Raw genomic sequence first — 14,485 nt, forward strand, 5'->3', positions numbered from 1 at the left:
AAAGTAGATCCAGAGAGCTGTGCAGACCCACTGAATAGAAAGCCGTAGTTAAATATTTGCTGTTACTTATGGCGTATATAGAATGGCAGGATTCAGCAGTGAGGAATGAGTGCATTCTCTGAACAGAGGAGGGAATGTAGTTATTTTGGGCAAGTATGGGGATAAGTGATCCAAGCTACCTGATGGGGAAGGTGTAGTGACTACCTGAGGGCAGCGCTGTTTCTTTGTATAGCCCACAGGCTCTAGAAAATGGGTAGACGTTTAATGTTTCTTACACGGAGTAACCTACCAGCTTAATACATTCTTCATCAGGGGCATGTAGCTTGAAAGTGAAGCAGGTTGGCTTTCTGACTCCTTGAGGGCACAGGCACAGAGAAAGACCCACTGCCCGGTGGTGAGGACTAGCCAAGGGCTCTTCACTCTGTGGAGGGAGCCAGGACGCGCCCCTGACAGGAATCTGTGGACTAAGCAGCCGCTCGGGCCTTGGCCACCAGCCCGGGAAAGAAGAGCAAGGGGCTTTCCACCTGCCCTAAGCCTAACCCGGGGCCGGGAGGCCTCTCAGGTTCCGCCATCCGGTGCCCCGCCTCCTAAGCCGGCCACCTCCTCTCCGCGCCTTTTCCCCGCCCCTCCCCTCACGCTCGACGGGCTCGCCCCCGCGCCCGGCGCGCGCGTTCGCGGAGCGGAAGACCGGAGAGGCGCTCTGCCGCGGGTGCGAGCGCGCAGGCGCCTCTTTGGGATAGCTGCGGGCGCGAATCCTAAGGTTCTACGGGCTGCGGGGTAAGAGGCCGGGACCCTAGGGTGTCTGGGCTGGTGGGTCAATGTGGGGAGGGGCGGGGGACTCGCGAAGCGCTGCGATCCGGTCGGCTGCTGGCAGCCCGGATCCCCAGCCTGGCTCCCGGTCCAGCCCCACTCAGAGGGGAGGCTGGCGAGGCCTCCCTACCTCAGCCTGCAGGCTCGCTTGGAAGTCGGGTGACTGGACGTGGGGATGGTGGTGGACCCCTTGACTGCAGCGGCCTCGGCGCCCTTGTTCCTGCGGTCTTGAGGGTCTGGACCGCTGGAGAAAGGGAGGAGAAACGTTAGGATGGTCCCTTTCGCCAGACGTGCTCTTCTGGGATAGGCTCACACCCTAGGTGTTGTGTCCACCTTGGGGGAAGGACCTTTCAGAAAAAAGGAACAAATTCGGCCCTGGGGTGTGAACGACTGAGGTTTTTGCTTGTTTTTATTTTTGGTCGAAATGTACTCTGAGGAAAGTAGGACGGACACTTCTCTGCCACCTGCGTGAAAACTTCTTGGCGTGTGGATGGGTTAAACAGTTAACTGTACTTTGCTTTGCAGAGCCCTTTTTACTGTAAAGGAGAAGAGATCCGTTAAAAGTGTCATAATGTTTTTAGGCACAAAGGACTCAGTAAAAATGGTACCTCCCCTCTTCATACACAGAAAGATCTCCATTCAGCAAATGTTTTATGAGTACTTGCTTTTTGCCAACATTGTTCTAAGTGCAGGGAACAGAGCCAACAGCTAAGAAAAGAAGATCTTTGCTTGCAGGGAGCTTATGTTCTGGTTGTCAAATAAATGTAATTTCCTCTTATGTTTTTTTTTTTTACTGGAATGTAACATATGTACCATAAAATACTCTACACCAATCGTAAGTTGTAACTTGCTGATTATGGTAAAGAAAATGCGTCTTTTAGCCACCACTCGAATCAAGAAGCAGAACGTTCACAGCTTCTTCTGAGAAGACCTCCCTGGAAGACCTCTCCCAATCACCATCTTCTCTTTTCTCCGTAAAGGTAACCTCTTTAATGATTTCTAATACCATAGATTAGTTTTGTTATGAGCCTTTCATAAATGGAACCATATTATATGTACTCTTTAGTATGGAGCTTTTTTTTTTTAAGATTTTATTTTTTTTATAAAAATTTTTTTTTAACGTTTATTTATTTTTGAGACAGAGAGAGACAGAGCATGAAGAGGGGAGGGACAGAGAGAGAAGGAGACAGAATTGGAAGCAGGCTCCAGGCTCTGAGCCATCAGCCCAGAGCCGGACGCGGGGCTTGAACTCACTGGACCGCGACATTGTGACCTGAGCTGAAGTCGGACGCTTAACCGACTGCGCCACCCAGGCGCCCCTTAAGATTTTATTTTTAAGTAATCTATACACCAAGTGTGGGCTTGAACTCACAATTCCGAGATCAAGAGTCACAAACTCCACCAGCTGAGCCAGACTGGTGTCCCTAATGTCTAGCTTTTTTTACCCATTATGTTTGTGAGATTATTCTATGTTGTGTTAAGAATACAATTTCTGATAGTGAAAAGAATTAGGAAGAAAATTAAAGAAGGTAATTGTACAAACAGTAAGAGGTGGAAACTTTAGTAAGGTGGTCAAGGATGAGCTTTCCCAGGGGATGACTTGAGACACAATATGAATGACAAAAGGTTAGCCAGTGAGCTGGGTAAAAGCATTCCACGCAGAGGAGAGGAACAGAGGGTAATAAATGAAACTGACAGGTTTTAGGAAGAGAGGGAAGATCTTGTAGGAAAGTGGGAGGAGATGAAATCTGAGAGGCAGGCAGGGGTCAGATGATAGAGGGTCTTATGTCTGGAGTATTTGCATTTTGTTCTAAGTGTAAAAAGATGTGCGGAAAAGATGTTTTTGATGCCCTTTAGTTTTAGCATGAGCCATTTGTGAAGGATCGGAAGTCCTGTCCATTTTATTCATCAAAGAAACCCCACAAAACTGGGTAACTGTTGGGAATTAGGGGAAACATTAACATGTTGGGAGACCAGATCTTTTGTATTGTCAGGATTTATATTAATTCAGACACATAATATGTTTCCAAAATCGATTTAGTATACACTTTAGAAATTAGTCATCTATTCTACACTCTAAAAATATTCTTTCAAGTAGTTGTTCAGCTTCTGTTAGAACCTGTTAAAGAGGAACTCCCTTTTTAAGAAGCAAATCATTTCATTTTTGAACAGCTTTAATCTTTAGAAAAGCTTTCCTAACACACACACACACACACACACACACACACACACACACACACTTTATTTATTTATTTATTTTTACTTAAACTACTTATGGGCTGCCTGGCTGCCTGGCTCAGTTGGAAGAGCACGTGACTCTTGATTTCAGGGTTGTGAATTTGAGCCTCACATCGGGTGTAGAGATTACTAAAAACAGTAAGTAAATCTAAACTAGTTAAATTTTTTACTTTTATTTTTATTTGTTTTTGAATTTTTTACTTTGAAATCAAAATACCTGTAACACTGATTCTGGGTCCCTACAAAACTGACAGTTATCACCTGTTACTTGTTGTCTCCCTTTTAGTACTCAAGCAGTTGATTTTTGTACGTTTGTTTTTTCACATTTAAGTTCAGGGCTTTGAATTTATTTGAATTTATTCCTGTCATGATCTTTGGAGTTAGAGTTAGTCCATCATAGATGTTCACATTTTCTTGGATGTGATTCTTTCATCCATCAGTTATCCCTTCCACCACTCTGCTCTTGGCAGACTTGATGAGCATCATATTAGTTAAGCATTATATTCTTTTTAAGTTCATTAAGATTATTTAGTGTTATTGGCAGTCTTATTTTTTGTTACTTAAGGTTCCTGGGGAAGTTCTTACATAGGATTTTCTGGAATTGTGGATAATTGACTTAACTTGATCATACTAGTGATTTAAATTTCGTAGATGCAGTATTAGTTAAGCTATATATTTTTTTTATTTTTTATTTTTTAAAAATGTTTATGTATTTTTTTGAGAGAGAGAGAGACAGAGGGTGAGCGGGAGAGGAGCAGAGAGAGAGGAAGACTCAGAATCCTAAGCAGGCTCCAGACTCTGAGCCTGCAGCACAGAGCCTGATGCGGGGCTTGAACTCACAAACTGAGATCATGACCTGAGCCGAAGTCAGACGCTTAACTGACTGAGCCACCCAGGTGCCCCAGTTTTTAAGTTTACTTATTTATTTTTGAGAGAGAGTGAGCCAGAGAGATAGAATATGAGTGAGGGGGTGAGCGCAGTGCAAAGAGAGGGAGAGAGAGAATTCCAAGCAGGCTCGTGCTGTCTGCATGGAGCCTGATATGGGATTCGGAACTCACAAACCATGAGATCATGACCTGAGCCAAAATCAAGAGTGGGATGCTTACCCAACTGAGCCACCCAGGCACCCCAGTTAAGCTGTAGTTTTAAATTGAGGAATTAACATTTGTAAAATCAATTTTAAACATGGTATCTTGGTAAAGTAAATTGTTGTATTGCAGTTCTGGAATATATAGTGCAGCATATTGATAAAAAGGGCTTTTTGTGTTGGTCTAAAAAAGAATTTGGGGGCATCTGGGTGGCCCAGTCAATTAAGTATCCGTTTCTTGGTTTTGGCTTGGGTCGTGATCTCATGGTTCATGGGTTCAAGCCCCACGGTGCGCTCTCAGCTGACAGTGCAGTGCCTGCTTAGGATTCTCTCTTTCCCTCTCTGCCTCTCTCCTACCTCTCAAAATAAATAAATAAACTTAAAAATTTTTTGAATAGTTTATAATGGCCTGTAACTTGTGTGAAATCCAGAGTCAACATTGGAAAGTGATTGAATTTTAATTTTTCTGCTTGCTTTGTTTCTGTGATAGAAGTTCTAGTGAACAGTAAAACAATTAAAAATGAATACAGTAGGAGGGAGGAAAGAGAAAGGAAATTTATATAATCCAAATTTGAATAATATATTTCCATAGCCTTATTTACCGCTTTGAGTCATTCCTCCTGATTGAGCTAGACTTCATTAGTTCTAGAGTTGACTTTGCTATATTTAAATAAGAGAATAACTTTTGTCACTATATTGCATATCTGAAACTGATATAACACTGTATATTAACTCCACTGGAATTAAAATAAAAAACTTAATAAAAAAGTAAATAAAACTAATGTTTTATTACATTCTTAATTTTTTTCCCCCCAGTGGGTGGAATGTGCCAATTTTCCCCTAGTTTTTTCAGTTGACTTACTGTATTTTTCTGGTTATATTTAAAGTATATCCTGTGGTTAAAATGGCCCATGATTTTTCAAAGCTTTTTTTACTTTTAAACCATCCAACCCAAGGAGAAAACTGAAGGGGAAAAAAAAAAAAACCCATGGAAATGGTTAATTGCATTTTACTGCTTTTGTATTTTCTTTTAAGAGTTGGGGTTATTATTTATTCTTGTAAAGGTTCATTCTTTAAGGTAGAAAAATGGTGTGGTTAGTGAATGTATAGTTTGGAAGAAAAGAAGTAAAAATCAAACTACATGAATTACTTTAGTGGAACATTTTCTCAAACTAAGTAGAAAGATAAAATTTCTCTCTCTCTCTGTACCAAAAATAAAACATCCCTAAATTTACTTTTGTAGTCTTATTTTTACCTGTAGATAAACATGCTTTGGATGGAATTTACTCTTCCACTCTCTTGTTTTTCTTCACTCAGAAATATTCCCTCATAAGAACAGATCCTTACCATATCTTTAGATTTATTAAGTCCCATTTAACAGGGAGAGCTACCTTTTGAGGTGTATTTCCCAACTAGAAGACTAGGAAATAAGGAACTTTAAAACTACCCACTTTCCTCCTTGCCCCCACCTCCAATTCTGTGTGTTTCTACTTGGTTTAATGGATTTTTTGTTAGACTATGCTCAGCTAAATCTTGGTCTCTCTCTCTCTCTCTCTCTCTCTCTCTCTTTTTTTCTTCTAGGCTACTTCATAGACCTAAAGATCAATATTTAACTGGAAAGGTAGCATCACTTAAAATTCTCTCAAACTCCTAATTCCAGGGAATTGATAACATTTCTCTGATGAAGAAAAGAAGTGCTACTGACTGCATGTTAAAAGTATTCTGGCACTGGTCCTGTTTTTTCCCCTCCCTAGATTTGAAGAAAAATTATGGAGAAATGGCACTTGATGACAATTGTGGTCTTAATAGGACTAACAGTACGGTGGACAGTTTCTCTTAATTCTTATTCAGGTAACACATTTTTACTGTTTAAAAGATGGGTAGATATTCCTTGACTAGTTTCTTCTTCATCGTCATCTTTGTTTGGTAATAGTTTATAGTTACCTGATTGGGACAGAGAAGAATTTGAGGCTTTATTGGTATGGTCAAGAAAATACATTTAAACATTAAATTCTAATATAAAGAATATGTATAAGAGCTTAATAGAAGCATAGGCTTTGTGACATGAGAAAACAAAAATGTATTCTAATGAGGAAGACGACAAGTTGAGAAATGATTACATATTAGGCATCGAAGAGAGAACTGAGCTAAGTACCTCAGGGTGGTAGTGGAATCAAAGGAGGCTTTTTTTGTTTAGGGTAGAGAAGCCATGTTGCTAGACTGAAGGGAAGAGATCAGTGGAGAATAAGATTGGGAATGATGTGAGAGAAAGAGAGGGAGGAGAATTGCTGGTGTGTGGTCCTGGATAGGGAATAAGATTTGACTTAACCCTGTGAGTATTTATTTAACACTGCTCATGTTCCAGGCACTGTGCTAGATGCTAGAAATACAAGGTGAATATCCAGTACTGAAGGGGGTCCGTATTTTAGTAGGTAAGCAGTCATGGTACCATGTGTTAATTATGACTAGAAGTATTTGTGAGGTACAAAGGTAACAGAAGTGCATGATGATGGTGCATTAGTGAAGACTTTTCAGAGAAGACGTTTGAGTTGAAGGTTTGAAAGATGACTTGGAATTTGCTAGGCAAATGACATGGGGAACATGTACAAAAACATGGTAGAATGAGAGCATGGTTTTAAGTAGTCAGTATTGGAGTAGCATCAGAAGAAGGAACAAAAAGGATGGGGAGGGAGTGGCTCGAGATTAAGCTATGCAATTAGTTGGCAAATTACTTGTATTTTAGAGAAATAGCTTTCATTGTAATGAAAAAGGATTGTAGGAAGCAGGTTGGAGGTAAAGAGACAAATGACACAATCATAATAATAGAAGTATGAGCTACTATTTTTTAAGTATTTACCATATGCTAGACACTGAGTATTTTGTTGTGCTTACCACAACCACTGAAGGTAAGTAGTAGTACCTGTAATTTACAAATGGAAAATGTGACAACTGATAAATGACAATGGGGATTCAAATATAGTTGTATTTTATTCCAAAATCAATATATGACACTGCTCTGTGGCTTCTGAGAAAGAAGTCCTGAAGTAAGCCAGTTAAAAAGATGCATAAATGAATTTGAGGAATATTGAAGTAAAATCACTTGGATGCAGCAGTAGACTTGGGTTCAAATCTTAGATCTTCCACCCTCACCTGTTAGTGCCTGATCTTGGGGAAGTTACTTAATCTCCATGAACCTCTTACAAAGGTACCTCTACTATAAAGTGGGAATATTAATATGTATTTTAACAAGATTGTGGGGATTACTTGAGATACTATGCATGAAATGTATTTTCTTTTTTAATAGTGTAGGAATATAATCAGCATATTGATGGTTCACAACTATTATCTTGTTTGATCCTTACATTAGATCATTTAACCCCAGAATGTTTATTGTCTGCTGTGCAGGAAAAATATGTCTTACTGGTGATCACGTCTTTAGGTCTGACTTTTAGGGTGACAAGAATAATAAATAGTATCTTCCTATGATACTGTGATTTATAAAAAAAAATATATGTTTGGTCTTTGTCCTTCTGGCACAGAGCCCCTAAAAATCCCTTGGAATTTTCTAAGTGAAAGTGAAAAATTGTCTTTTGTTATGGTAATGTTGACTTTTGGAGCCACCTAAGGATGGAGGCTGGTTTCCAGGAAAACCAAATCTTATGATTACAGGGTTGGAACTTTCAGTCCCACCCTCTGATTTCCAGGGAGGGGAGAGGGGCTTGAATCAGTCACCAATAATAAAGCTTTCATAACCCAAAAGGAGGATGGCGTTTGGAGAGCTTCCAGGTTGATGAGCACATGGAGATTCAGGGGGAACGGAAGCTCAGCACCTTTGCCCACACCTTGCTCTATGCATCTCTTCCATCTGCTGTTTTGAGTTATATCCGTTTATAATAAACTGGTAATCTAGTAACTAAATGTTTCTCTGAGTTCTGAGATGCTCTAGCAAATTAATTGGATCAAAGGAGGAGGTTGTGGGAGCATCTGATATATATAGCCAGTCTGTCAGAAGCTCAAGTAATAGCCTAGACTTGTGATTGGCATCCAGAGTTGGAGGGGCTCGTTGGAACCTCCAGTCTATAGCTAGTGTGTCAGAATCTGGGCTGGTGACTGGCATCAGACGTGGAGGGAGGGGGCAGGCTTACAGTACTGAACCCATAACCTGTGGAATCTGATGCTGTCTCTGTAGATAGTGTCAGAATTGAGTTGAATTGTAGGACATGGAGTTGGTGTCTGAGAATTGCTTGTTGGATGTGTGGGGGAACCCCCCGTAACCCACATTGTAATTGGGTCCCTGAATCACCCTATCACTTCCCTAGAGAAGTTCACAGTCAAGTGGGCAGGGTGGACTTGAAAATACGTTCTACGTTAAAATAAACGAGGTAGACTGGGAACACAGGAGACTTGTAATTCAGACAAGAAAGGCTTAGAGTATAACGTTAAGGATAACAAACATTAAGTTTGTTCTGAAAGCGAGGGAAGGATTTACTAGGCAGAAAAGGAATCCTTTTTTCTTGGTTAGAACCAAAATAGGCAGGTCCTATTTCGTTCAGTTTCTCTGTAAGCTTAACACTCAACCTGAGATTTTGCAAATAAAGTGTAAGAGATGAACCAGAAAACATTTGTGCCAGTTCCTAGAGCAAATTTTATCTTGGTCATGCTTTCTAAGCTTTTTTAGTATTGAGTCAGTTCCCTAGTGGGAGGGTCCCTATTACCCTATATACTTCACAAGTTTTGAATTTTTGTCAGTCCAGAGTGTGTGAAATGATATTTTGTTGTGGTTTTAATTTGAATTTCCTTCATTACTAAAAGATTGAGCATATTTTCATGTTTACTGGCCATTTATATTTCCTTTTCTGGGATAGTTGCTGTGCCATTTGTACATTTCTATTAGATTCTTTTTTCTAACATAATCTGTATTTTTTTGTTTTGTTTTTTCTCATGAATTCTATATTCTGGAAGCTAACTTTTGTATAACTTGTAAATATCTTTTCCAAGTTTATGGATTATCTTTTCACATCTTAAGGTGTCTTGATGAACAGGATAAAATAATGGAATTAATCTTTTTCCTTTATGATTTGTGCTTTTTGTATCTTTAATAAACCCTTCCCTACTCCAGTGACAAAGGTATTTTCTTAAAATTTTCTTCTAAAAGTTTTAAGATTTGTCTTTTCTATTTAAGTCCTTATCTCCTGAAAATTGAATTTTGTGTATAACATGTCATCTAGGGATTTATTTTTAATTTTTTTCACATGGATAATTAGTTGTTTTAACCCATTTATTGAGAAGTGTATTCTTCCCCACTAATCTGCATTACCAGCTCTATCTCAGGTTTTTATATATGCATGGGTCTGTTTCTGACTCTTCATTCTGATAAATTGGTCCAGTACCGCAGTGTCTTTTTACTATAATTTTACAGTACATCTTGATATATTATGAGTCAAATTCTCCCACCTGATAGTTCCACTTCAGGATGGTCTTAGCTGTTGTGGGCTTTGCTCTTTCATTTTGCAGAAAGCAGAATTTCGAAAATGGCCTCCCAAAGATGTCCTGCCCCATTCCCCAGAACTATGAAAATGAGATCCCACTTTTTTTGCTCAGTATATCTTTTTCTTTCCTTTTTTTTTTTCAGTATATCTTTTTCTACCCTTTTACCCTTCACCTCTAAATCCCTGTGATTTAGACTTGACTAACCAGTTCCCCTCCTTAATTCCACTTTCTCTTGCTAGTTTGCAAGTTGTACTTTTATTTTGTTCTTTCAAGGTGTGGTGTGGAGATTTTCACATATATATTTAACTTAAGAAAGTCTAAAATTAAATTTTTTTTAATGTTTATTTATTTTGAGATAGAGCTAGAGAATGAGCAGGGGAGGGACAGAGAGAGGGGGACAGACTCTCAAGCAGGCTCCACACCATCAGCATGAAGCTTGATTGGGGGCTTGAACCCATGGACCATGAGATCATAACCCAAGCTGAAATCAAGAGTTGGGCGCTTAACTGACTGAGCCATCCAGGTACCCCAACAAAGTTTAAAATTAATATATTTATGTCTTCTTTCTGAGCAAGGTAAGGACCACAAAATGCTTTTTTGTAATGCTTTTATTTATTTTTGAGAGAGAGAGAGATCCTGTGTGGGCACCTGCGAGTGTGGGGGAGGGACAGAGAGAGGGAGAAACAGAATCTGAAGCAGGCTTCAAGGCTCCAAGCTGTAAGCACAGAGCCCGACGCAGACTCAAACTCATGAACCATGAGATCATGTCCTGAACCAAAGTTGGACACTTAACCAACTGAGCCACTGAGGCACCCCAAGGACCGTAAAATGCTTCAACTCTAGTTACAAGTCCACCCCCACCATTAAAATGTTATTATTGCCTAGAATTTTAGACATTAATTACTGTTAGCTTCTGTAACAATTCATATTTATTTATGTTTGCCCTCTATGTTTATCATTTTCTGTGCTCACGCTTTTTACAATTGCATCTTCTTTTGAGATAATTTTCTTTCTTTTTGAAATACATCTTTGGGAGATTTTAAAAATTAAATTTTTTTTTTAATGTTTATTTTTTGAGAGGAAGAGAGAGAGAGAGCAAGTGCATGCATGAGCTGGGGAGGGGCAGAGAGAGAAAGAGACAGAGGTTTCGGAACAGGCTCTGCGCTGACAGCAGAGAGCTTGATGCGGGGCCCAAACCCACAAACCATGAGATCATGACCTGAGCTGAACTCAGATGCTTAACCAATTAAGCCACTCAGGTGCCCCAGAGATTTTAGTTTTTAAGCAATCTCTACACTCAGTGTGGGGCTTGAACTCACAACCCTGAAGTCGAGAGTCAGTGCTTCACCAACTGAGCCAGACAGGCATCCCCTAAGAAAATTTCTTTTAACTAGGCTCAATGCACCAGTGTAGGGCTTGAACGCACAACCCTGAGATCGAGTCACATGCTCTACCCATTCAGCTAACCAACCAGGCCCCCTGGGAGGTATTTTTCTTTTTTTTTTAAAGTAAGAGCCTGTTGGCTTTTTATCTGAAAATGCCTTTATTTTGCACCCTAACATTTTATTCTGGGTATGGAATTCTGCATTGGCAATTATTTTCTCATAATATTTTGAAAATCTCATTCGGGGCACTTGGGTGGCCCAGTTGGTTAAGCATCCGACTTTGGCTCAGGTCATGATCTCACGGTCCGTGAGTTTGAGCCCCGTGTCAGGCTCTGTGCTGACAGCTCCGAGCCTGGAGCCTGTTTCAGATTCTGTGTCTCCCTCTCTCTCTGACCCTCCCCCATTCATGCTGTCTCTCCCTGTCTCAAAAAAATAAATAAACAAACATTAAAAAAAAATTAAAATCTCATTCATTGTCTTTTAGTTTCTATTGCTATGTTCAGATATCAGCTGTCATTTCAGTTGTTATTATCTTTGTAGGTAATTTGTCTTTTCTGTCACTGAAATTTCAGTATGGTGTATCTAAGTGTGAATATTAAAAACTTTATCCTCAGGATTTTCTGGGATTTCTGACTCTAATGAATGGTAACCTTCTGTTTCTTCTCATTCCATTTTCTCCTTGTAAAACTCTAGTTAGATATATTAGATCTTTGGTTATTTATTTATTTAAATGTTTATTTATTTGAGAGATAGAATGAGAATGAGCAGGGGAGGGGCAGAGAGAGAGGGAGACACCATCTGAAGCAGGCTCCAGCCTCTGAGCTGTCGGCACAGAGCCTGACATGGGGCTTGAACTCAGACCTTGAGATCATGACCTGGATCAAAGTTGTATGCTTAACCAACTGAGCCACCCAGCCACCCCTGATCTTTGGTCTTTTATTAATTCACCACATATGTGTAGGGCACTTGTGCCAAAGCAGGTAAGATAGCAGAAAATAAAACAGACAACAATCTCTTTGTCTCATCGAGTTAATATTTTCAGTTCTCTCTTCAAATATTGCATCTCCCTCATTTCTGTTTTCCCTGTGCAACTCTTTTTTCTTAATGTTTATTTTTTAAATGTTTATTGATTTATTTTGACAGAGAACACGAGCAGGGGAGGGGCAGAGAGAGAGGGAGAGAGAATCCCAAGCAGGCTCTGTGCTGATAGCCCCCGACGCAGGACTTGATCCCATGAACTGTGAGATCATGACCTGAGCCAAAATCAAGAGTTTGGGTGCTTAACTGACTGAGTGACCCAGGCGCCCCACTTGTGCAACTCTTATTAGATATGTTGGAGTCCTTCATCCTATCCTCTATGTCTCATAATCTCCTATATTTTTCATATCATGATTTCACCCTATTGCTTTTTTAATAATCATCAGATCTGTCTTCCTGTTCATTACTTTCCTTTTTAATTGTGTTTAATCTATTTTAACTATCCACTGAGTTTTATAATTTTAATAATTGTTTTATTTCCTAAAGTTCTACTTGTTTCCTTTTCTTTTTAATTAATTAATTAATTTTTTACATTTATTTATTTTTGAGAGACAGGCAGAGCACAAGTAGGGGAGGGGCAGAGAGAGAATGAGACACAGAATCCGAAGCAGGTTCCTGGCTCTGAGCTGTCAGCACAGAGCCTGAACCAGGGCTGAAACTCACAAACCATGAGATCATGACCTGAGTCAGACCCTTAACTGACTGAGCCACCCAGGTGGCCCTATTTGTTTCCTTTTCAAATCATCTTCGTCATTTCTGATTATCTCTTATTCCTTCAGCATATTCTAGTGTCTTCTTTTATATCTTTAAACATAGTAGCCATACTTATTTTATATTCCCTATCAGAAAATTCTAGTATCTGCAGTCTTATTTCCTGGTTTGTTGTTTTTGTAGAGTCTAGCTCATGGTATTTTGTTTCTTTGTGAGTTTAGTGATTTTTTAAAAAACTGTGAGCTCATGTTACCTCGAACTTTTATCTGTGAGAATTCTTTGAGGCCCGGGTTCACTATATATTTTTCCACAGAGGATTTATGTTGCCTCTTGCTAGGCACTTTGCGCACTATTAACAAAAGTTAAACCAAATTCTCCATCTTAAGGTTTCTTTGGCTCTATACTTGGTGTGAATTCAGGCCTCACACTGGGTGAATGCAGGATAATGTTATTTTCAGGAGACTTTTTTCTTGTACTGTAGGAGCCAAGGCAGAGGTAAATACTATCTTCACCATCTCCCACAAAGCATTTTTTTTAATATCCTTGTAGATGGTTCTCTGACATTGAAGGTTTTACCTGTTCAAGTACTAGGCTTTGCCTCCTTAATTCATTGCTTAGAGCTTCTCAGTAGCCAGGCTATAGGCCATAAAAGATCATTGGATAGCCTCAGGACAAATGTTTACTTGTCTGGATCTTATACTTTTTTTGTTGTTTCCGCCCCCTGAGGAATTCTCTTGTTTTGATGTTAATTCAGCCATACCCCACCCTGTATTGGAAGTGTTTTCCTTATCTTCTAAGTCTGCCTGGTTGCTGGAAACTGGTCTCATCTGCATTTTTAAAAGCTCCACAAGCTGCTCTGATCTTTATAAAATGTTGATACAGATGATGGTTAAAGCCACAGGGTTGGGAGTATTTATACTGCAAGAAAAAAACACATTTAACCACTGATCTCCTTCACAGAGAAGGGGAATGATTAAAGGAGGTTGAGAAGAAACCATGAGGGAGGATTAGAGTCTGGAAGCCAGGAAATCAGAGAATTATAAGAAGTAAAGACTGGCCTTCAGTGTCAAGTTCTAGACATGTCAAGTAGGGTGAAAATTAAAAATAGACAAAAGATCTCTAGGAGGCCAATGTGAGCCTTCTTATTGTCAGACTATAATAAATTGAGGGCTAAATGGTAGTTACCAAGTGGACATAATGGATTTTAGGAAGTTTGTGAATGGAAGGAGGGAGCTAGAATGGGGTAAGGAGGTCAGAGGAAAAGCCCAGTTAAAAGTTGTTATGTAAAATATATAGTTTATGTTACCTTTGCTTTCAGCCCATAACTGGCACATGGGACGGTCATCTCCTTTTCTTCCTTCAGCACTATTTTATTCCTGATCATTATTTAGTTTGTAATCCTAATTATAATTTTCCTTTAGTCTTCTGATTTTGACAGATATATTATTTTCTTTGAACTTTTCTTGTTGAGGTAAAGTTGAAAAAACTAAGGGTATACAGTAGAATAATTTAAGAAATCACACTATTTCAGTATTACTGGCATATATAATCAGATCTTTAATGGGAATTGAATAGAGGACATCAAGCATATATAATACTTTTCTATCTTTGTGACTTACATACATTATTTATTCTAACATTTCTCTCCTAAACTCTGACCTTACTCAGTTACTCCCCTTATCTGAAAAACAGGACTCTTGGGGCACCGGGGTGGCTCAGTCGGTTA

General features: G+C 39.5%; 1 protein-coding gene across 5 annotated transcripts in view; it reads left to right on the forward strand.

Annotated features, from left to right (window-relative positions):
- The first annotated feature begins 651 nt into the window (after positions 1-651).
- Positions 652-14,485, forward strand: part of ALG6 (ALG6 alpha-1,3-glucosyltransferase) — a 67,400-nt gene continuing 53,566 nt past the window's right edge. The window contains exons 1-3 of one of the 5 annotated variants that reach the window (XM_040470473.1): positions 654-777; positions 1,651-1,790; positions 5,717-5,986. In XM_040470473.1, the coding sequence (XP_040326407.1) occupies positions 5,905-5,986 (82 nt within the window). In that variant the 5' untranslated portion in view covers positions 654-777; positions 1,651-1,790; positions 5,717-5,904. Of the gene's footprint in view, positions 778-829; positions 1,791-5,716; positions 5,987-14,485 lie in introns of those variants that run through there. The other 4 variants (XM_040470474.1, XM_040470477.1, XM_040470476.1 and 1 more) reach the window with 4 other exon arrangements.

This window comes from Herpailurus yagouaroundi, unplaced genomic scaffold, assembly GCF_014898765.1.
Source record: "Herpailurus yagouaroundi ecotype Mexico unplaced genomic scaffold, PumYag 77, whole genome shotgun sequence".
NCBI lineage: Eukaryota > Metazoa > Chordata > Mammalia > Carnivora > Felidae > Herpailurus > Herpailurus yagouaroundi.